General features: G+C 37.3%; 1 protein-coding gene, 1 non-coding gene and 2 pseudogenes across 4 annotated transcripts; 1 reads left to right on the forward strand and 3 right to left on the reverse strand.

The window, feature by feature from the left end:
• Positions 1-1,324: 1,324 nt before the first annotated feature.
• Positions 1,325-3,297, reverse strand: LOC147522353 (pentatricopeptide repeat-containing protein At2g20540 pseudogene; annotated as a pseudogene). The gene is made up of 2 exons (XR_015212974.1): positions 1,622-3,297; positions 1,325-1,428 (listed from the first exon to the last, which is right to left on the reverse strand). The product of XR_015212974.1 is annotated as a pentatricopeptide repeat-containing protein At2g20540 pseudogene (transcript).
• Positions 3,296-4,926, forward strand: LOC147522354 (putative pentatricopeptide repeat-containing protein At1g74400 pseudogene; annotated as a pseudogene). Its single transcript, XR_015212975.1, has one exon. The product of XR_015212975.1 is annotated as a putative pentatricopeptide repeat-containing protein At1g74400 pseudogene (transcript).
• Positions 4,781-10,088, reverse strand: LOC147522355 (transmembrane emp24 domain-containing protein p24delta9-like). Its single transcript, XM_086592873.1, has 4 exons — positions 9,760-10,088; positions 9,459-9,671; positions 5,215-5,291; positions 4,781-5,066 (listed from the first exon to the last, which is right to left on the reverse strand). Exons 1-4 carry the CDS (start codon positions 9,973-9,975, stop codon positions 4,922-4,924), a joined length of 651 nt encoding a protein of 216 aa, XP_086448999.1. The 5' UTR covers positions 9,976-10,088; the 3' UTR covers positions 4,781-4,921.
• Positions 8,502-8,642, reverse strand: LOC147522356 (small nucleolar RNA snoR137). Its single transcript, XR_015206360.1, has one exon. It is a non-coding gene; the product is annotated as a small nucleolar RNA snoR137 (small nucleolar RNA).
• Positions 10,089-22,975: the final 12,887 nt, after the last annotated feature.

Genomic DNA, 22,975 nt, shown 5'->3' on the forward strand with positions numbered 1-22,975 from the left:
ATATAATATATGTCTAGCAGTCTTTATTACTATGCATTCCGTGCTCACTCCTTCACCTTCTACAGTCTTGAATAAGGTGTAGAAACAAGGCTTTTTTTTTCATTACTACAGTCGACAGACTAGTCTACAGAGACTTGTTAGTTAACATTAAAGATCTTCGTGGTTTCTTCGTCCATTTTACCTAGAAGTCGAGGACCTATATGAGGCACTCTCTTACACGAACTATACATCCTCGCAACCTCTATAAGCTTCCTCCTTGAGCTTAGTGCATCTTGTCATTCAACGACGCGGTATTGATTCAACATCCACTATCTTCAGAATTCTAAATGGCCAAAAGGATCTCATACGTATGCTACTTTACTTGCATCGATACTGGGCTAAACCTGGCAAGAAATAGGCACTGCCACTCCTGTGTCGCAGACTTACAATAATTGAGCTTGAAGTTACAACACTGTCCAGTCCAAAAGAATATGTAAACATCCTTTCTGGATAAATCATATTTCATATTTTCATGTGACCCCTTAACTAGCACATTTCACACAGCAAGTATCAAGGATTTCAATTAGCATTTGATAAGAGCTCTCCCGCAGAAATCCAGATATAAACAAAAATAAGAAAATAAAACAATGAGCAATTTTAAAGGAACCATGCACCTTAGACGCATAACAAATTGACTCCTGAGTCCTGAGATGCCTTCTTAATGGGGCAAATGGGCAATAATGAATCCTTCTGACTTGCAGTGTGGAGACGACACAATGTTTCAAAAGAGTAGTGCTATTGGCCTATTCTTGAAAATGAAGAGCACGCTTCCTTCAATGTTAGCACTCTTTCAAATACCTTTTTCCAGAGTGTAAATACAATTTATCAAGCACGTGAGAATCAGCCCCGAAAGAAATCGCTTTCAAAACAATTAGACAAATAGTCTACTGCTAAAAATTCAGTCTTCGATTTGAAAGAGCTCCTACGTAAATACAAGTATACAACACTAATAGTCAATTACTATATACACGAGAAATATTCTTGCAGAAGCCAAACTATTGTTGGCACTTGAGAGTTGGGAATTATAGCATATACCAAAAACTGAAGTTACAAACACTGCATGATTGACTGATTGTCACTTACAATTTCCAACACTTCACACGCATCCTTTCACAATGTCATAACAGATACTGCATATGAGAGTTAATCAATCTCATTTAAGGTATGGTAAATCCAGTGTAGTTGAATACCATACCATAGTACGTACCATAGCTGAATCCCAAATGAAATCTCTCCCATGATGCTATATTCTCTACAAAACCTTGGGGTGAGCATACAGTTAGCTGGATATGTAAAGACCCTAGTTCAAGGAAAAAATCCCAATCCTTGACAGTAATCTTGCCAGTGTTCCAGCCATCCACCAAGCGAATGAAGGTGCTAATGGGCTTCCTGTGTATGGTAAAAGATATTTCAGATGGGGCCTGATCCCTATCGTTCAAATATATGCGCCATTAAATGGTCAGTCATCCTGGAATATCCAAAAATGACAAACAAATGGATATCCAAGAGTGTCAAGTTGTGTGACAGACAGGATAATGCATGTTCTGGTTTATAACACCGATAAGTTCAAAATAAGTCATACTATCTATGGAGAAATCATTCTATCATCTCTCTCCCAACATCTGGAAATGCCTCTGATAACTCAAGCAGCTGGTCTTCCAACTTGGCCTGACTAGTGATCGCGCGAACCGTCTCACAGATAGCAGAGGCATGTTTGTGCGTCCAATCACCTGCCACAAAATCATGGATGACTCCATCAACTTGGATCCAGCTTCGACCAGGGAGCTTCTTCACACCTATCTCAACCATTTTCTGTCTCACTCTCGCAACTTCTGCCCAACTTTTGGCAGCAGCATACAGATTAGACAAGAGCACAAGGTACCCTGAAGTTTGATCTGGCTGAAGGTCTACAGTCAGTTGAGGAGCCACAGCGCTTGCAACTTGTATATTCTTGTAAATCCTACAACCACCTAGCAGAGCCCCCCAAATGGCATAATTAGGCTTCATTGGCATGGTCTCTATGAGCTTCTGTGCTTCGTCTAATTGACCGGAGCGGCTTAACAGATCAACCATACACCCATAGTGCTCGATCATGGGCAGGATTCCATATGATTGAGTCATGTACTCGAAGTAACGGCGACCCTCCTCTACCATCCCTGAGTGGCTGCAGGCACATAGCACCCCAAGGAAGGTTCTCTCATCTGGCCTCACTTGATTATCTCCCTCATTTTGCATCCAACGGAATACACCAAGTGCTTCCTCACCGTGTCCTTGCTTAGCAAGACCAGTGATCATGGTTGTCCAAGAAACAACACTTCTACACTTCATCTCATTGAACACTCCGTACGCTTCATCAATGAGTCCACAACTTGCATACATGTGTATTAGTGCATTATTCAGAGAGACAGGCCGTGGTTGATTCCTGAAGCGTGAATTCTTGTCAACAAAGGAATGTATCCAACTCCCAGTTTTCAAGTCCCCTAATTCAGCACACGCTGACAATGCTGCTACCAATGCTACCCCATCCACTTGTACACCAACTCTCCACATATTACGGAACAGAGCTAACGCTTGCTTACACCTCCCATTCTGAGCAAAACTAGCAATCATAGTTGTCCACGACACAACATTCCTTTCCGGCATGTCATCAAAAAAATTCCGTGCTTCATCCACAAATCCACGTCTCAAATACCCAGCAAGCATAGCATTCCAAGTCACCACACTCCATTCATTCATTTCATCAAACACCCTACGTGCCTTTATGACACCATCATCCCCTCCACTCAAAGCATACATATTAACCAAATTAGTCTGCACAAAAACATCTGAACACACACCTTTACACAAAATCCTCCCATGTACCTGCTCCCCTTCTCTCAAAAACCCTAGTTTCGCACACGCATTTAGAACAAACGAGTACGTAAACCCATCAAATTCCGCCTCTTCCACTCTACCAAGTTGATTAAACAGCTCAATCGATTTTATTGGTGCGTCGCTCCTAGCATACCCTCTTATAATCTGATTCCAAACAATTGTACTTGGCTTTTCAATCTGTTTAAAAGCTTGTATTGCATGTTCTAAATCCCCAGAAACAATACAAAAAGACAATAACTTTGCAAGAATGTAATTCTTTTGACACAAGTCATTTACTATTATTTGTGCATGGATTTGAAACAGCTCTTTTCTAGTTTTGCAATTGTCCAACAATGAAAACAAATTTTGTTGCAAAGCTCTAAAGTTTGAAACTTTCACTAACATGATTCTTTACTTTACCAGACCTTGTTTTATTCTGACGAGAAAAACTCATTTAGCTTATTTGCATTCTAGACCTAAACTCAAATCTCAAAATCTGAATACCCTTCTTAAAGATTACATCAAGTTCAATTCTACTAGCAATGTTTTATTATTATTTAAAAGTTTACAAAAAAAGACTGCTTCTATTGTGGATAGTTTCACATTGCATTTTGTTCTCAAAGCTTGTTTAATTAGATCATCTGAAACTGAAGGGAAACAAGTTCATAGTGTAATTGTGAAACTTGGGTTTAATACTGTGATTTTTGTTCAAACAACTTTGATGAAGATTTATTCAGTGAGTGGGAATGTTGTCGATGCGCAGAAGGTGTTTGATGAAGTTTCTACTAGGAATGTTGTTTGTTGGACTGCGTTGATATCGTGTTACGTTGATAATGGGAAGCCGTATAGAGGACTGAAGCTTTTTAGGGAGATGCAAATGGAGAATACGGAACCAGATGAGGTGACGGTTACAATTGCGCTATCTGCTTGTGCTGATCTTGGGGCATTGGAGGTGGGAGAATGGATTCATGGTTATGTTCGTCGTAAACGGGGGTTTGAAGCAGACTTGTGCTTGAACAATGCTCTGATTAACATGTATGTGAAATGTGGTGATATTGGTAGGGCTAGGAGGACATTTGATGGGTTAAGTAGAAGGGATGTTACGAGTTGGACATCTATGATTGTCGGTTATGCATTGCATGGGGAAGCCGGAGAAGCTCTTAGACTTTTGATGATATGAAGAACAAGAAGGATGGGAACAAGAAAAATGGATTGGTAATACCTAATGAGGTGACGTTTATAGGAGTTTTGATGGCTTGCAGTCATGCTGGAAGGGTGGAAGAAGGCTGGCGGCATCTAGATAGCATGAGCAAGAAGCATGGCTTGAAACCCAGAATCTCTCACTATGGCTGCATGGTGGATCTGTTGTGCAGAGCAGGGCATTTAAATGAGGCATACGCCTTAATCATGAACATGCCACTCCAACCAAATGCAGTCGTCTGGCGTACCTTGCACGGTGCTTGTAGTCTTCAAGGGAATATTGAGCTTGGAGCAAAGGTTCGACGAAGGCTGCTTCAGTTAGATCCAAGTTATGCTGGAGATGATGTTACAATGTCTAACACATATGCTTCTGCAGGCTTGTGGGATGAAAAATGGCAGTGAGAGCTAGAAAGCATAGAAGATCTCCAGGCTGCAGTATGATTGAGCTGGGTGATAGGGTTCATGAGTTCGTTGCCGCAGACAAGAATCACCCTTTATGGAGGGAAATATATGAGGTCCTACATTCCATGATTAAGAACACAAAGGTTTCTGATTATGTACCAGGCATTGCAAATACTGCTATTAGCGGCTCAATGGGTAACTGAAACAATATGAAACCAAAAAAGAAGGATTCCAACCTTTCCTTTCAGACCACAAGATGAATACAAGTTCATGAAGAAGGAAGGCGCAAGATAACTGTAATAATTTTAACATTCAATATCCATTAAGTGATCAACTGTGTCTACTGGCCTATATTTCTGAAAAACTTTTTGAAGTGTATTATCGCTAGAGGAAATTACATGAGCAGCAAATGAATGTAATAAATTAACTACAGCAGCTTCTTCCTCTCAAAAAAGGACTTCAAATGCCATAGCTGCAAGCCAGCCACAGTTAAGCAGATGAAGAGTGAAAGGAAACTCAACCAGGCCATTCTGGAGTTTGTTGCTCTGTTCAGATCCTGCATTTCTTCCTCCCTGAAACATTTAAAAAGGAACACAAACCAGAAAGTAATAAGAATATTATATAGAACAGAATGTAGGATCACCATCGACAATAACGCAAATTTAGTGAACTTTCATTCACAAATTTTGCCAACAATGAATAGGAAGTTTTGTAGATTACCTTTCACGAAGATAAAACATCTCATCATGAATAGATTGGATAGTGTCTTCCAACTTCCTCAATTCTAGTTGCATGACCTAGCAATGAAAAGTGAAATTATTTGAGGTTTAATACAGGATAAATACAAATACCATTAGTATCTTCCACAAAGTTTAACATTATCCTGGAAAGAACTTGAAACATAACTTCTAGCTCAAACAGTCTTTACGAATGAGACTACTAATTACCTCAAGAGCTCTTCGTATCTGTCGCTATTTGGTATTCCATACCTTTCTTAAGTGATACAATGCATATATGCGTGCATAATACTCAAGTGCTAAATATAGAACTCTAAACAGAAAGCAAATGTGTACATACTGACGCAAAATTGTTCAACTACAACAGATCACTAAGACTTATTATTCTTCACAGAGCACATACATAGCTAGCTAACAACCTTATGATTTGTTATAACAAACCGACATAATGAACTCAACAATTTTGCTTTTTCCACTGATGATAACTTAAATTCAGAAAATTAGAAATATCTGCGTTTTTATGTATCCATAAGCAAACAAGCAATCTTTTTTCTTTTGCTTTTTGGGTTAGGTCATAGGGGGTTTTGACTCTTATGAATAACCGGCATTTCTCTCTTTTACTATGCTTCCTGACTTTTGCAACTCACAATTTACAGGAATATGTTTGATAAACTTTCATCTTAAGCTTAAGCTCTGCTATTCAATAACCATATGTTTCTGTACATTTCGATAACTATTAGTATTCTGTAAAGTTAACCTTATAAGAGAGTGCTTTCTGCAATTTTTAAGTCCATGCTAGCCTCACAACTTTGATCTTCCGCTAATATTGTCTATGCTCCCGCCCCTACAAACTCATAATTCACAATTTCTTGAATGTTGGTACCTGGTAGTGAAACATTTTTTTTCATACACAATTGATGTTTGCCATTACTAGAATGAAGGTACAATCTGTCGTGGTGTCGGCGCGCAAAGTAAGTAACAGGTATTATGTATACCTGATTCCATGACTGATGTACCTTGGGCTTGGGGAGTTGAGTGAGTTGCACAACTGTTGAAAGTTAGAAGCATCTTATTCTTCATATTCTTTGTTGTGTGTGATAATATGATGATAGGCGCTAATGTATCTCTTCTTTTGGGGTCTCACTGAGACCTGAGTATTCTTAAACCAGAGACTAGAATGTTTTCACTTTTTCTTGTTAGTTTCCAGCGAAAAAGGTTCACTACTAAAATGTAGGAAGAGCCCAAAACAAAAGGCATGGACAGGATGATGGTTTACATGAAATATGCCATCGGTGATATTGTTACTATCAGTCCACTGTTCGAAAAATTAACAGAGCATTCTGCTTGGCTAGTGGCACAAGGTTGACTGATTCTGATGTACAGACTGGTAACAACTCCGTCTTACAATGGTCGAATATTGTAAAACCCCAAATTTCCCATCCAAATCGAAGTCACTGTCCTTGAATCATTTTCCCCGAAATACTGTTTGCCCAAAACCCTTACTCTATCTCTCCCCCACAACAAACCCTAATCTATCTCTTCTCCCCAACAACAAACCCTAATCCATCTCTTGTGAAGATATTGAGAAAAGAGAGATCGAGATTAAAGAGAGGAGAGGTCGAAATTAAGAACAAAAGGTACCAACTGTTTTTTTCCTTCTTTGTGGGTTTTCTTTTCAAATGGGTCATGGGTGAAAAGGCGTTGGGTTATTATTCAAGGGCCCAACACAAAAAGCCCTACTACTATATATAAGGTTTGGGGTTTTACAAATATGTTATGAATTACTTTCGTTAGATGGTGTGTGGGATTGGGATAAGCTAGGTGCAGGTCTTATATTATTCCACTCAAAACATAACTCACGTGCATTTAAAGATGTCATTCCTAAGTTGTCAGTGGACAAAGATCAGAGTGGAAAAGTATTCAATTTCAGAGCCTCTTACCACAGAATCAGCATGGAACGTGATAATAAGCAGTGCTAATGATCTTAAAGTCGATGTCCTATGGCTGCTCAGGTGCATGAGAGTATGAGACAGTGCAGAACAGCTGTGTTCTTGTGGCGCCTAAATGCTACTTTCCCTACACTGTTGCACATCTCTTCGTGCAAGGTGATCTTGCACATGAGATCTAGTTTTACTTTTCTAAAATGTTTGGTGTTCTTTACGATCAATTGCAAAGTGTATCTAGGGCATCTTAAACAAGAAAATCATGGCAGCTTGGGAAGATAAATCGATGACCCAATCCCTCCTGTGGGAAATTTGGGTTGCTCAGAGTCAAAATAGATTTCAGGTTGTTCCCATTGTTCCTAGAAAGGTGGTGTAGAATGTTAAACACTGGTTACAAGATTTTAATTTTTCTTATAGAAGGTTCTTTTGCACAACTGATGTCACTCTAAATGATCAGGGTTCCTCAAATTGGTTCCAATCACACACGCACACAAGAAAAATACCACTCCTGGCAATCCATCTTGGTGTACTTGTAATACTTCTTTTGATAATAATGAAATAACATTTTATCGACAAAAAAAATGTAACCATACGATAGGAACACAAAAGCACAGAGACGTAAAAAGTAAAAGTAGTAGAGGAGCACCAATTCCAGGACGAGGATATTGAATTCAATCAGAAAAAACAACAAATGAATGTATAATGAACTATACCAAGAGAACGTAACAAGGTGCAAAATTGATCCTCATATTCCTACTGACTAATACTGCAAACACATTGACCAAAGCTTAGAAGTAACAACCAATCCATGCGATTAAAAACTAACCAAATCACTTGTCAAACAAAACCTAATGCATCAATGCAGACCAAGAAAACCAATCAATTCCGAACATTATAGCTCCAAAAGATAGAGTTCGTGAAGAATATCATTCAGACATTTAACAACCACATTACTTTGACCTTTTCAACTCATAAGTTATCCAGAGCATGTTCTCACTCACCATCCTCAGGTTGAAGTTTACTATTTGACACTACCCTTTCAATTTTGCATGGGAGTTTATTAAACAATTTATTTGTGTTTAATCTTTCTTTTGATTTGTTGTGGTGGGCCAAAAAGATGTTTATTTCTCATGTGAGCAGACCCCAAACCTTTACCAACCACAACAAATTACCTGTGAGAAATCCTCCAAAATCTCATAACAAGTTGTTAGAAAGACTGCTGAAAATTACTTCAGATTCATTATTCGTACGACTTTCTCCACGCACTCCCTCACACAATTTGTACTTCTATTTTTTTACCCAAAAGCAACCCCGCTATTTGTCTAGGGAATGTACCAGAAGACAGGTAGCATGGTGCAAAGTTAACAAACTGCACCACGCTGTTTAATACTGGAAAAGAATTAATCTATGCTTCGGAAACTAGAATCATCCTTCACTGTAAACGAAGGCGTTCACAAGTAGAAGCAACAAATCTCCATTAAAAGAGACAACCAGATCATTTGTGAAAATAACTAATTTCTCAACATGGACCAAGAAATTAAATCAACTTTTAAGAATGTAGCCTCCCACTAAAAATAGTGTCACAGGGACTACCATTCAACAACTAAATTAGGTTGATTAGCTATGAAGTTATGCAGAAAATAATTTAGTTATTAAGTTCATTATGCAACGAACTAATTGTACCTAAAAAGGCAACAGAAGGGCATGCACAAATACCTGAATTTCAATGCCCCATATAATTTTTAGTTGATTCAGTCCTCAATTCCTGTTTTGACCTCAAAACAAGTTATTGGGGGAGATGCTAAGATAATGAATTTGTTAGCACCACTATTGACTATCACCAAGCAATACCTCAAAACAATTAGGCAATAATCATAATAAATGAAACTCATTCTCCAATTCTCCTACAAATTCCTTTGCAGGGCCATGCTTTCACTACTCACACAATTAATTCAACAATTGATCTAAATTTCACTACCATGACCCCCCACCCTCTCCAATATACGAAACCTATCAACACTTCAACTAAAAACTTCTAAACAGCAAAAAACTAAACCAATCCTAATAACATTGAAATGAAAAAGCTTCCAAGGTTTCTACTGCTTACATAATTTACCCTTTTTTTGTAACATCTGTCCAATCCTTTAATCACACGAAACCATTCTCCTACTATACTTTCACTATGTTTGAGTCAATACTTAATCTAATGTCGAGACACTTAATCAATAGTAACATATAACAAAAACAACAATTTCAAGGATTTAAAAAATTATTCATCACTTACATCGACTTGTCCTTTTTTAGCAACATTACTCCAATCTTTAGCAGCAACACCACTTTTCCAATCAAAATCAATAGAAACGGTAATCGGTACCGGTTTATGATCCATAGCATAAAAACAAGCCATATAATCACCAGCTTCAGCTGCTGTAAAAGCAAATTGCCCAGATTCTACACTATCACCATAATGATAATTATTCCCAAAACTTGACGTCACCTTCAAAACCAAAAACAAAGAATTACCCATTCATTAAAAGCAGTCAAACAGTTGAAAAAACATAAAAAGATTAGATTTTGAGACTTACTCTAACAGTAATTTTATGTGTATCAGGTAATGGGTGACCTTCATTTGGATTAATAACACTGTACTTGCCAACTGTCATTGAGTTGGTTTTAATATCTTCTGATATACACTTTGTGTGACCAGATTGAAGATCGAAACGGATGGAGTGGGTTAGTTCCGAGAATAGCCCTATGGTTACAAGGAGGAGAAGGGGAAAGGGGAGGGGTAATTTGGTCATTGTATTGACTCTTTTTTTTGGGGTTTTGAGGAGAGATCTGTTGTGTTGGGGAGAAGCTCGGACAAGAAGAGGAGTTTAATGGGTGTAATTATTATACAAAATTTTATTTATGTGCGTTACTGGAATGAAAAGACGCTCTTGTCCTCGGAAATTATTTTAAATCTCCATGTCGGCCGATATTTCGGAAAGATCAAATTCTCTTTCTCTCAAAAACCAATTAGAATTGGAAACTATGGGGGATGAAACATTACTGAAGTTTTCATGGCGATTTAATTGTTAGATTAAATATTTGTTAAATCTAAAATCTTCTAAATGAAGAGCATGATGAGTGTAAAGGTTCTAATTGGTTGACCCTACAAATGTAGGCAATAATCGGGGAGAATGGTGTTTGTGGGATTGAATTGACCGAGTTCGTTCTGAGCGAACTGCCTACGTATCAAGTTCTCTCTGCTTGGGGGAGACTTGAATCAGGTCAGATGTAGTTCCTCTTCTTTATATAGGCGAGATGCCCGCGTCTCCTCCTCTCCCGCTTCAGGTCAAGATCAAGTCTTGAATGCGTGCGATCAGCCATGATGGTGAGTTATGAGAGCTCTTTGATGAGTGTCCCTGAAGTCCCAGTATTGACGGTGGCAGATGTGCTTCGGCGTTACGCGTGCCATTTAATATAAGAAGAGTCCCCGATTCGAGGATATGTAGCCGGTTTAACCCGGTAGATGATTCGACTTACGGGTCGTGGGGTGGCGAACTGTTGAGAGCTCATTTATCATGTCGAGAGTGAGCACTCGGTCGAACTGATGGTCGACTTGTCCTACAGCTTGAGAGTCGATACTATGGATTGTGACGAACTGGTTAAGATACAGCTTGGTATGCACGGGACACGTGGATAATATGCCCGCGTATATTAGTACCTCACACAACCCCCTCTTACTAGGTCTGTTATCTATTGTGTGTTTGGAAAACGACCTGGTAAGTGCCTCCGTTGGCATGTGTTCGGTGCATGAGATGCTAGTTGTAGGTTATTTGAAAAGTTGGAACCGCTTCAGATTTCGTGCTAGTAAAATCAAGGTAGGGTTTTCGCTTAAGAAGACGGTCATTTGGGGAACGTGAACAATCATTTCTATTCGCTTTTGGGAATCGGAACGGTGGCTTGTTTAAGAGGGTTTTGGAGATTAGGAAAAGAAAAAGAAATTATTTGCTTGTCTCTTGTTTCTCGTCTCTCAAACTCCGTGTTAGTCATCTTCTTTCTTTCTTGCATTGCGTCTTTTTAGTGTAGTGGTGTCCGGTTGTTCCAGTAGTATGTCGGACTCGATGATACACGCATCGGAAGAGATCGTTGTAAAGGTCGGTGAGAGGAGAGAGTTAGGAGGAGGAGGTTCGCAGAGTTCGAGTCCGTTGTGGAGATTGATGTTGGTGATGAGGGTCATCGTCGGCAGTATACCCCCAGGGTTGTAGATCCGTTGGTCATTAAGAGCTTTGGAGATTTGAGGTTGAGGTATGACATAGACATACCGACCGGAAATTCATGAGATAGGTGAGGATGTGAATGTGTTTAGTAAGGATTACGTTCCTCGTGGTGGTGGAATAGTTGTTTGTCATGGTCAAACGAGGTCTGGTTTGCATTTGCCTCATCCAAAGTTGACATGCAATTCTTGAACTTTTGTGATAAAGCCCGCCGGTTCGTTGGGAATAGCCGGGCGCCTTTTTTAGGGTTTTTGACTTGTTGAACGAGTCTGGCTCTTATAGGATTCAGGTCGAGGACATTGTTGAACACTTCGCTGTGAAGCGATCTAGTGCGAACAATTTTAGCCTCCAAACTTTGACTAAGAAGTCAGCAGTTCTAGATGGTGTCAGTAACGAACCGTGGGAGAGGACGCCATTGCTTGTTATTGGTAATTTATGTGTTGGTGGAAGTTAGGTGAAGACTAGAGTCTGTAACTTTAATGGTATGTTTTTAGTTCAATAGTTTTACTTTTGATGTACCGAGTTTTGTACTAATCTTGATTGTTTGTTCTCTGTAGAGGTCGCTATCACTCATCGAGGTCGTAGGGGTGAGATCGAGAGGTTCGCCTTGTTAAGTCGATCTGAGAAGAGAAATTTGCTTGGCGAGGTCGCTGAATATTTTGTCGAAAGAGGTGGGAGGGAGATAAGGACAAAGAGGAAGAAACAGAAAAGGAGAGCTCGTGGGCTAGTCGATAGTACTTCTAATTCTGAAATTGAGATAGATAGAGAAGATAGTGGAATACTGACTGATAAGTACCAAAAGCTGTGTTTTAAACCCCGTAGAGACATTACATTTGGGTCAATTACGAGTTTAATAAATGTAAATTAATTGTATTTTCATGTTTTCACATGTTTCAACAGACAACGATAAAATACACACAAAATCTACGTTTTAGCAAGAAATATAGCCGAATAAAGCTTGGACTTGAAATCTTCAGTATCAGCTCATTTAAGGGCATGTTTGTTAAAATTTTAACTAAAGGAAAGGAAAGGAAAAAACAAAGTGGTCCACTGGAAAGGAATGGAATGGAAACAGTTTCAAAACTGTGGAAATGAAAGTCTATTTGGTAAGCTGTGGAAAGGAAAGTAAAACTGGGAAAATGAATAATCCTGTTTGTTATAAAAAAATTGTGGAAAGGAAAAGAAAGTTGGAAACAGACATCATATTACCTAACAATTTTCTTTAAACTCATAGTTCATGCGATTTTTTTTTTGGCATGACCTATCCAATTTTGGGCACATATATCAAACATGACACCTGTAAAAAGAAATTCAACATATAGTAAATAAGTGTTGTGAAGTAGGTCACGCCTTGGATATGCAAGAGAGTATCATATTATTAAGGGGGGATAACACACCTTTAAGAAGTGAAATATCAAAAGAAAACTGGCATATATGGTAAAATGTAAAATGGCATATATATTCTTTGAGTCAATAAATGCTTGCAAAAGCTCGGGATGTTACAATAGAAGTGAATTACAAATGGAAATTAAAGGCAGCACTCTTGCACTCAGTTTATGCTGGAGCCAGAGGAAGAAGTTGATGCTTCTTATACCCCTCCCGTGTATTTGTAAGAAATATGTAAAAGTTTGAGTTAAAGAGCCAATGATCCCACTACACTACTAAACCACCTGCCACCGTACCTACACCACTACACCATCACACACCAGTCCACAAACACACACACACCTACCAAAGACACTCACCACCACACTCCCACCACTGTGCAACAAGCAAAGCAAAGATGAAGAAAAGTAAAACAACACCCAACACACAACAATGGCGATAAGCGGAAAGCAAAAGCAAAGAAAACCAAAGAACCGGCACATTGCAACAACAACACAACACACGCCAGAAAAGTAAATCATCACCACACACACAACACAGCACCACACCACACCACACTCTACCACATGACCTGGTAGCACACACACTCACACACACCTCCACCACACCACACCACACCATACACACACGCTACCACCTCCACCACACCAAACCAAACCACACCACACACACACACACACACACACACACACACGTGAGACTAGGTTTTTTTTACTCTGCCCATACCTCAAAAGAGCCTTAAGGCACCAAGCCTTTTAGAGGCTTAAGGCGAGTTTCAAAGGCTATTGAAGCATAAAACTCAATGTCCAAAAACAGCACTATAAAAATCCATAAAATATGTAAGACTTAAAAAAATACCCACCCTCGCATTGTATGTAAGGCTTTAGCCTCAGTGTGCTTTCCCAATGTGACTATGTGACGCTCTATAACTATATGATACACTATTAACTTTACATTAATTAATAAATTACTCATTTTGTTTTTGAGAAATTGTAGTTTTACTAAATTATCAAGGGTTATCAAACTAGATGAGCCAATTAGGATTTCCCCCCACTAGATGGTAAATTAGGGTCTCCCCCCCCCACCCAAACACACGGTCAACTTGGTTTGACTGTTAACTTTTAAGTCAAATGGCTGAAAATGACAACTACTAGCTAGGTGGTTCTATGATACCTAATAACTTTCTGAAAATATGTTTGTGAGTGTGTGGTGCATAAGGTGTACTAGTTAACCCAATTATCAAACTAAAATATAAAGCAAAAAGCAGTGTTACATTAATTATTAACTAAGAACTATAAAATGAATACATACAAATTAAATTACCTCGTTAAGAAACATTTTGTTAACAAACGCAAACATCAACCCACTAGCTCAAGTACTACTCTTTTTTCACATCTCACATATTCAACGCAGATGACAATGATAATTAAGAAAAAAAATAACATCTTTTTCTAAAATTAAAATTTAAAAACAAAAAAAGCAATGAAAAATAGAGAGAGAGAAAAGAAAGATGTCTTTACTTGAAATTGGAGACGAGGAGAAGTGATGAAAATAAATGAGAAAGATGTTTTTTTTTTTTGTTTCCTTTCCCTAAAATTTTTAGGTCTGGAGCGCGGACTCAAAACCATTTTCATTTCCCCAATTTTGTTTTCGCACGGACAACAAGCTTTCCTTTTCTTAGGCAAACAAACAGCTAAAACACTATGGAAAAGGTGGATCACACCTCTTTTCCTTTCCTTTCCGTAGTCTTTCCTCCATAACAAACAAGCCCTAAAGCTCCAAACTGCCAGCAAAGCTCATGGACTCAGAGAACCATGAAACAAGTTAAATAATCCAAACTTGAGTCCCTAAGCCAGCTAAAGAAGAGATTTTCGGATAAAAAACTTGGTCAAACTGACCTAAATTAGCCCCGAAAGTCAGGAGAAAACTTCAAACGGCGATATCTTCCGTCTCCTAACTCTGATTCAAACATTTGACTAGCTAAAATGATCAGCGTAGAAAACTCTACGTAACAGTATCTAGCTTCCAAAAAATGGTCGTACAGTTTGGAATATGAAGATAAATCCAAAGCCTATTAATATTTAGTCAAAGCCCATTACTATTCTAGAGAATATTTCTAGAATATTTCCTATAATATTTCTAGAATATTCTCTAGGATATTATATTTTATTTGTAACCGTTAGTTTTAGTTTAGATGGATTGAATCTAGACTGCCAAAAAAACTATAAATAGAAGGGTCTAGTTTTAGTTTTTCTCATAGAATGGTTATCATTCCATCAGTAGGAGTAGAGTAAGATTTACTGCTTTCTAGTGTAATTTTATTGCTTTCTAGATTAATTTACTACTTTCTGTTTTAAATTCATTTACTGCTTTCAGTTTTTAATTTTATTTTTCTGCTTTATGATTTCAAATTATGTTTTCAATCTCTAAATCAATTAGGAAATAACAAAATCAAATCAAACTTTCGCTCATCCACTTTCTCACTAAATCACGTGATCGAATTAATAGTTTATGTTTATAAATAAATATTTGCAATTTTATTGAAATGTGAATGAATGACAAACCCAACCGTTGTGTTACAAATAGATCAATGGCGCCGTTGCCCGGGATAAATGTAATAAATGTGGCGGCGGTAATAGACTTTGATTTTTGGTGGTGCTGGGTTGAGACGGTGGTGTTGGTCTGATTGTTGATTGGTTGTGTTGACTGGTCTGTTTTGTTGGAGGTGATGGTGGCAAGTTGAGATGGTGCAGTGGTGCTCTTGCTGCTGCTACTACCCCTCCTGTTGCTGCTCTTATTGCTTGCTGCTACTGCTAGGTGGTTCTATGATACCTACTAGCTTTCTGAAAAATATGTTTGTGAGTGTATGGTGCATAAGGTGTACTAGTTAACCCAATTATCAAACTAAAATATAAAGCAAAAAGCAGTGTTACATTAATTATTAAATAAAAACTATAAAATAAATACATACAAATTAAATTACCTCGTTAAGAAACATTTTGTTAACAAACGCAAACATCAACCCACTAAGCTCAAGTACTACTCTTTTTTCACATCTCACATATTCAACGCAGATGACAATGATAATTAAGAAAAAAAAAACATTCTAAAATTAAAATTTAAAAACAAAAAAGGCAACGGAAAATAGAGAGAGAGAAAAGAAAGACGTCCTTACCTGAAATTAGAGACGAGGAGAAGTGATGCAGACAAATGAGGAAGATGAAGAAGGGGCTGCTCCTTTCTCCTAGTTCTCTTTCGGTTCTTTTTGTTTGTTTTTTTTTTGGTTTTTATTTTTGGTTTCATTTCCCTAAATTTTTAGGTCTAGAGCGTGGACTCAAAACCATTTCCATTTCCCCAATTTGTTTCCGCACGGACAACAAACTTTCGTTTTCTTGGGTAAACAAACAGCTAAAACACTATGGAAAAGGTGGATCACACCTCTTTTCCTTTCCTTTCTGTAATCTTTCCTCCAGAACAAACAGGCCCTATAGCTCCAAACTGCTATCAAAGCTCATGGACTCAGAGAACCATGAAACAAGTTGAAGAATCCAAACTCGAGTCCCTAAGCCAACTAAAGAAGAGATTTTCGGATAAAAAACTTGGTCAAACTAACCTAAATTAGCCCGAAAGTCAGGAGAAAACTTCAAATGGCGATATCTTCCGTCTCCTAACTCTGATTCAAACATTTGACCAGCTAAAATGATTAGCCTAGAAAACTCTACGTAACAGTATCTAGATTCCAAAAAATGGTCGTACAGTTTGGAATATGAAGATAAAGCCAAAGCCTGTTACTATTTAGTCGAAGCCCATTACTATTTCAGAGAATATTTTTAGAATATTTCCTGTAATATTTCTGGAATATTCCCTAGGATATTAAATTTTATTTATAACCGTTAGTTTTAGATTAGATGGATTGAATCTAGACCGTCAAAAAAACTATAAATAGAAGGGTATAGTTTTAGTTTTTCTCATAGAATGGTTAGCATTCCATCAGTAGGAGTAGAGTTAGATTTACTGCTTTCTAGTGTAATTTTACTGTTTTCTAGATTAATTTAGTACTTTCTGTTTTAAATTCATTTACTGCTTTCAGTTTTTAATTTTATTTTTCTGCTTGAAGATTTCAAATTATGTTTTCAATCTCTAAATCAATTAGGAAATAGAAAAATTAAATCAAACTTTCTCTTATCCACTTTCTCACTAAATCACGTGATTGAATTAATAGTTTATGTTTATAAATAAACATTTGCAATTTTATTGAAATGTGAATGAAATGACAAACCCGGCCGTTGGGTTACAAATAGATCAATGGCGCCGTTGCAAGGGATAAATATAATAAATGTGGCGGCGGGAATAGACTTTGATTTTTGGTGGTGCTGGGTTGAGACGGTGGTGTTGGTCTGATTTGTTGAAGGTGATGGTGGCAAGTTGAGATGGTGCAGTGGTGATCTTGCTGTTGTTGCTACTACCCCTCCTGTTGCTGCTCTTATTGCTTGCTGCTACTGATAAGTGCTCAAAAGTAATGATTTATAACCCCAATTATCTGTATGTTAGTCTCTATTTTATATTTAAATATTCTAATATGATGCAATTTGAGTTTTTGCAGGTCAAAGAACCTAAATGTGATATATGGAAGGAAAAGAAGTCAAACAAGTCAAAAAAGAGTCACTGGGAATTACAGCTAAAGGCCTAGGGCAAAGACGTCATATTTGTCTCCATAAGTGCCAAGCCTAATAGGACTTTAAAAGAGGATAATAATTGAGTTAGAAGAGTCTTAAATCTGATCTCAAAGCCTTAATTTTGACTTCATAGGAAGAGAAGATCAACATGGAAAAGAAGTCAGAGTTTAACAAGAATTAGAAAACTGAAAGCTGTTAGAAGCTGCAGCTTGGGAAATAGCCTGCAGAACAAAGTGGGCCACGTCTAACTTTGGTCTAACCAAATTCAATTCTGTAAGGATTGCTTCTAGAAAGATTACAGAGAGTTTGACACCAAATAAATATAGGATTCGGATCTCTATCTAGACGAGCATGCAAGCCAATATATAAGCCACAAAAACCTCAGTTTACATCATCTAGAAAATTTAGTGTTTGCATCTTAGATCTAGAATTAAGAGAGAAGAAATTTCAGACCTTTTCACCATTAATAGCTATAAATATTATTCCTTTTCATATTGTGTTCATAGCTTAGTATGAGGAGCTAATCTCCATTCTCTTGGGAGATCGAGGAGATGAAGCATTTTTCGTATGTTTTAGTTTAGTTCTTCTTCTATCATGTTTTAGTTTCAATCCCTCATTGAGTTTCTTCTTATTCATCCATTGATCTAATGCTCCTGCGGAGGTTAGGAGGTCTTAAGGTAATTCAAGATTGTGTAGAGCCAAATACCACAAACCCTAGATTCTTTTCTTCTAGTTTTTAGTGTTCTAGTGTGATGATTGGATTCTTTATGACACCTCAATTAGTTGTATAGTTAATGCCACATGTGGATTTTCCATGGCACCTAGAGTTGTATATTGAATGTCACTTAAAGCACAATTTGGTTAGATATAAAATATCATTAGAGATTGAAGAAGTATTTGATGGAAAGATAGAAAGCACGTTGAAAGCCACATATTATCATCATGGTTATGAACATAAGGTTTGTAGGTATGGTGAGTTTCTATTAGTGATTTATATTAAGTGTTGGAAATAAGGCTGGATAAACACCCACCAGGATAAAGATAAACCACTGGGATAAGGATAACCATTTGATATGGGATGAGTATAGGACTCTATCCTATCTGATGTTAGATGAGTATAGGACTCTATCCTGTCTGATATTAGATGAGTATAAGACTCTATCCTATCCAATATTGAGGAGGTGGGAGAACTCTATAAATAGACCCCCCACCCCTCACATATTGATAATCCCAAAAACAACAAGAAAAGCTCTCTCTTCTTTAATGGTGGCCTCCAACATTTTCTAAAGAAGAAGCCAGTAATTTGTGGAGATTTCATAAGTGGTAACCTCCCTAGCCATTGTCAGTTCTTGGTTCTTGGTTCGTGAACAAAGGTTGCTTCCCGTTCGTGGTTGGAACTTCACTTCAGCAAAGTTGAGAAGAAGAAGATCTTGAGTGTGCCAAGAACATCATCTTCTCCTGTAGATCAAAGCTTGGAACTTCAAATTGAAAGCTGTGACCAAGGTACGATCTTCTATTTCCGCTGCGCTATTTCATGCATATGATATAGTGTAATTATACATATCGTAGGAATCATGCATGAGATATCGGTAAAAACCCTACATTAAGCATGATAGGTAGATCTATTAGACTAATTCTATGATTTTGGTGGATTCATCTCTCCCAAGATATTCTCTCTCTTGATTCATATTCATATATTTAATTTAGTTTAGTTTATGCATAGTTTACATCTCAAATTAAATCAACTATATATTCATAATTAATTAGCCACATCTTTTACTTGCATCCATTAGAGTAATTTAGATTAGGAATTTCTATTATCATCACTTAATTATTTAGAGTAGGATTGATACCTTGCTAGCCACTATACTAATCAATATTTAATAAGCTAAGTAAGATTTGCAAAAGATACGTAACACAAACAACGAAACAAATAATTACGTGTTGCGTGCCTTTTTCAGCTGCTGCTAGGTGGTTCTATGATACCTACTAGCTTTCTGGAACAAAAATGTTTGTAAGTGTGTGGTGCATAAGGTGTACTAGTTAACCCAATTATCAAACTAAAATATAAAGCAAAAAGCAGTGCTACATTAATTATTAACTAAGAACTATAAAATGAATACATACAAATTAAATTACCTCGTTAAGAAACATTTTGTTAACAAACGCAAACATCAACCCACTAAGCTCAAGTACTACTCTTTTTTCACATCTCACATATTCAACGCAGATGACAATGATAATTAAGAAAAAAATGACATCTTTTTCTAAAATTAAAATTGAAAAACAAAAAAAGCAACGGAAAATAGAGAGAGAGAAAAGAAAGACGTCCTTACCTTAAATTAGAGACGAGGAGAAGTGATGAAGATGAAGAAGGGGATGCTCCTTTCTCCTGGTTCTCTTTCGGTTCTATTTTTTTTTTTCGAGTTTGGTTTTCTTTCCATAAAATTTTTACGTCTGGAGCGCGGATCGGACTTAAAACCATTTCCATTTCCCTAATTTTGTTTCCGCACGGACAACAAGCTTTCCTTTCCTTGGGCAAACAAACAGCTAAAACACTATGGAAAAGGTGGATCACACCTCTTTTCCTTTCCTTTCCGTAGTCTTTCCTCCAGAACAAACAGGCCCTAAAGCTCCAAAATGCCAGCAAAGCTCATGGACTCAAAGAACTATGAAACAAGCTGAAGAATCCAAACTTGAGTCATTAAGCCAGCTAAAGAAGAGATTTTCGGATAAAAAACTTGGTCAAACTGACCTAAATTAGCCCGAAAGTCAAGAGAAAACTTCAAACGGAGATATCTTCCATCTCCTAACTCTGATTCAAACATTTGACCAGCTAAAATGATCAGCGTAGAAAGCTCTACATAACAGTATCTAGCTTCCAAAAAATGGTCGTACAGTTTGGAATATGAAGATAAAGCCAAAGCCTGTTACTATTTAGTCAAAGCCCATTACTATTCTAGAGAATATTTCTAGAATATTCCCTGGGATATTATATTTTATTTGTAACCGTTAGTTTTAGATTAGATTGATTGAATCTAGACCGTCAAAAAAACTATAAATAGAAGGGTCTAGTTTTAGTTTTTCTCATAGAATGGTTAGCATTCCATCAGTAGGAGTAGAGTTAGATTTACTGCTTTCTAGTGTAATTTTACTGCTTTCTAGATTAATTTACTACTTTCTGTTTTAAATTCATTTATTGCTTTCAATTTTTAATTTTATTTTTCTGCTTTATGATTTCAAATTATGTTTTCAATCTCTAAATCAATTAGGAAATAGAAAAATCAAATCAAACTTTCTCTCATCCACTTTCTCACTAAATCACGTGATCGAATTAATAGTTTATGTTTATAAATAAACATTTGCAATTTTATTGAAATGTGAATGAAATGACAAACCCGACATTGCGGTTACAAATAGATCAATGGCGCCGTTGTCAGGGATTAATGTAATAAATGTGGTGGCGGGAATAGACTTTGATTTTTGGTAGAGTCGGGGTTGAGACGGTGGTGTTGGTCCGATTGTTGATTGGTTGTGTTGAATGGTCTTTTTTTCTTGGAGGTGATGGTGACAAGTTGAGATGGTGCGGTGGTGCTCCTCCTCCATTGTCGTTCTTATTACTTGCTGCTACTGCTAGGTGGTTCTATGATACCTACTAGCTTTCTGAAAAATATGTTTGTGAGTGTGTGGTGCATAAGGTGTACTAGTTAACTATAACACCCCGACTTTTCTTTTATTTTCCTAATAATAATAATACTAATAATAATAAGAAGAATAATAATAATGATAATAGGTTAAACTAAATATATGATAACTACCAGTTAAGAATAAAAGTCCCGTAAGTAAATAGATAAGTTTCATCCTTGTTTTTCGTGAGGTTTTAAAAAATAAAAGGTGATTTCTCATTAGAGCTTTTTGGGAAAACACGAGAGTTATACACAAAAAATAAGAGACGGAAGGGAGAGTAAAATCGGAGTTAGTGGTTGTGGTTAAAGAGTAAAAAGAAAAGATTTTGAACGAGGAAGATCGTCTTTTTCGCGCGACAGTCAACTTCGGTGTTTGGGGGTTTTTCTGCTTTCGGAAATCTAGCTGGTCGGTTTATAAACTGTGAGTAGTCTAAAGATGTTTTTTTTTTTTTTATATTTGTTCTCTGCTAATCATATCCGTAATAGTGTTTTCCTTATTTGATACCTTGTAAACTCTGTTAATGGTGCCGGTTGTTAGATACAATTTTGAAGTACTACAGTATATAAACATTATGACGAATTTGAGAATTTAACTGTCGTAGCCTTGACACCGGTTGTTAATGGCATCGCCACAAGAACCAAATCGTTCTATTTTTGTTGTGTTTGAATCATGAATTGTTTTGTTGGAAATTTTGTTGTGATGTTATACTGTTAGTTTGATTTTGATTGTTGATGTTGAATTGGTGTTGTTGGGCTGAGATTGGGTGTTCTTGGGTTGAGTTTTGGGTGTGCTGTTGAAGCTCCGGAGGAGCGTTAATGGTGGCGAGAAATTCCATATCTAGTTTGGTTGAAAGATTTCGAATTCAAGAAGTGAGGTTCTTGCTTTTGTTAATGTTATAGGGATTTTGAAGGGGAGTATTTTCGGTTAGGTGGGGAGGGAGTGGCCAGGGTCGATCCGGTGGCCGATCGGTGGAGACAGAGTCGATGGCATCGCGTGGAGGAGACGACCCTTGGTTGGGTTTGAGATTGGGTCGTACCCCTCATATTGTTGTTTGGGGTCAAACCACGAGTCTTGTTAGATGGTCGGTGGTGGCTGGAGGTGGAGGAGAGGTGCGTTGAGGAAGAAGAATATGAACAGTGAGGGTTTTGTTGTTTGGGCTTGGGCCAAACTTAGTGGCTAGGCTTGAGTGTTTTAAATTTTGGAATTTCATTTTGGACTTAAGTGTTAGACTTTGGGCCTTAGTCTTTGGGCTTTTAGGTTAGAGGAGTTTATGTCTGGTTGACTTTGACTATTGACCAGGGTTGACTTTGACCAGTTGACCCAGTTTGACTTTTAACTCAGATTATGATTATGTCTACTAGGATAGGTCTAGGGCTATTAGCATGCTTGGCTTTAGGCTAAGACCTTTCTATATATACTTGTGTACGTGTATTTACTACTATGTGATATTTCAGTCTTTTATGATATACAACATTATGACACTTAGAGATCCATATAATTAATAACGCGTAAACCAAAAATACAAGAAACAAAATACTCTCTCTTTCTCTGAAATAATATATGCAATAAAGCTCAATAATGCATAAACAAATTTACCGCACCCTTTTAGAACTATCCACGCCTCAAGTTTTGGAAATGAGTTTTATGACTGATGATGTCATATGTTAGGTGGGCATTTATTGAATGTGTCATAAATGGCCCGTTAGCGTTATAAATGGGTATTCATTGAATGTGTCATAAATTACCCGGGTATTCATTGAATGTGCCATGAATGACCAGATGGTTTGGAC

Source organism: Coptis chinensis, chromosome 1 (genome assembly GCF_015680905.1).
Source record: "Coptis chinensis isolate HL-2020 chromosome 1, ASM1568090v1, whole genome shotgun sequence".
NCBI lineage: Eukaryota > Viridiplantae > Streptophyta > Magnoliopsida > Ranunculales > Ranunculaceae > Coptis > Coptis chinensis.

Coding starts and splice junctions, on each gene's coding strand:
- LOC147522355 (XM_086592873.1), bottom strand. CDS start 9,975: ATGACCAAATTACCCCTCCCCTTTCCCCTTCTCCTCCTTGTAACCATA. Junction 9,672..9,759: donor CACATAAAATTACTGTTAGA/GTAAGTCTCAAA, acceptor TTGGTTTTGAAG/GTGACGTCAAGTTTTGGGAA. Junction 5,067..5,214: donor ATGTTTTATCTTCGTGAAAG/GTAATCTACAAA, acceptor TAAATGTTTCAG/GGAGGAAGAAATGCAGGATC.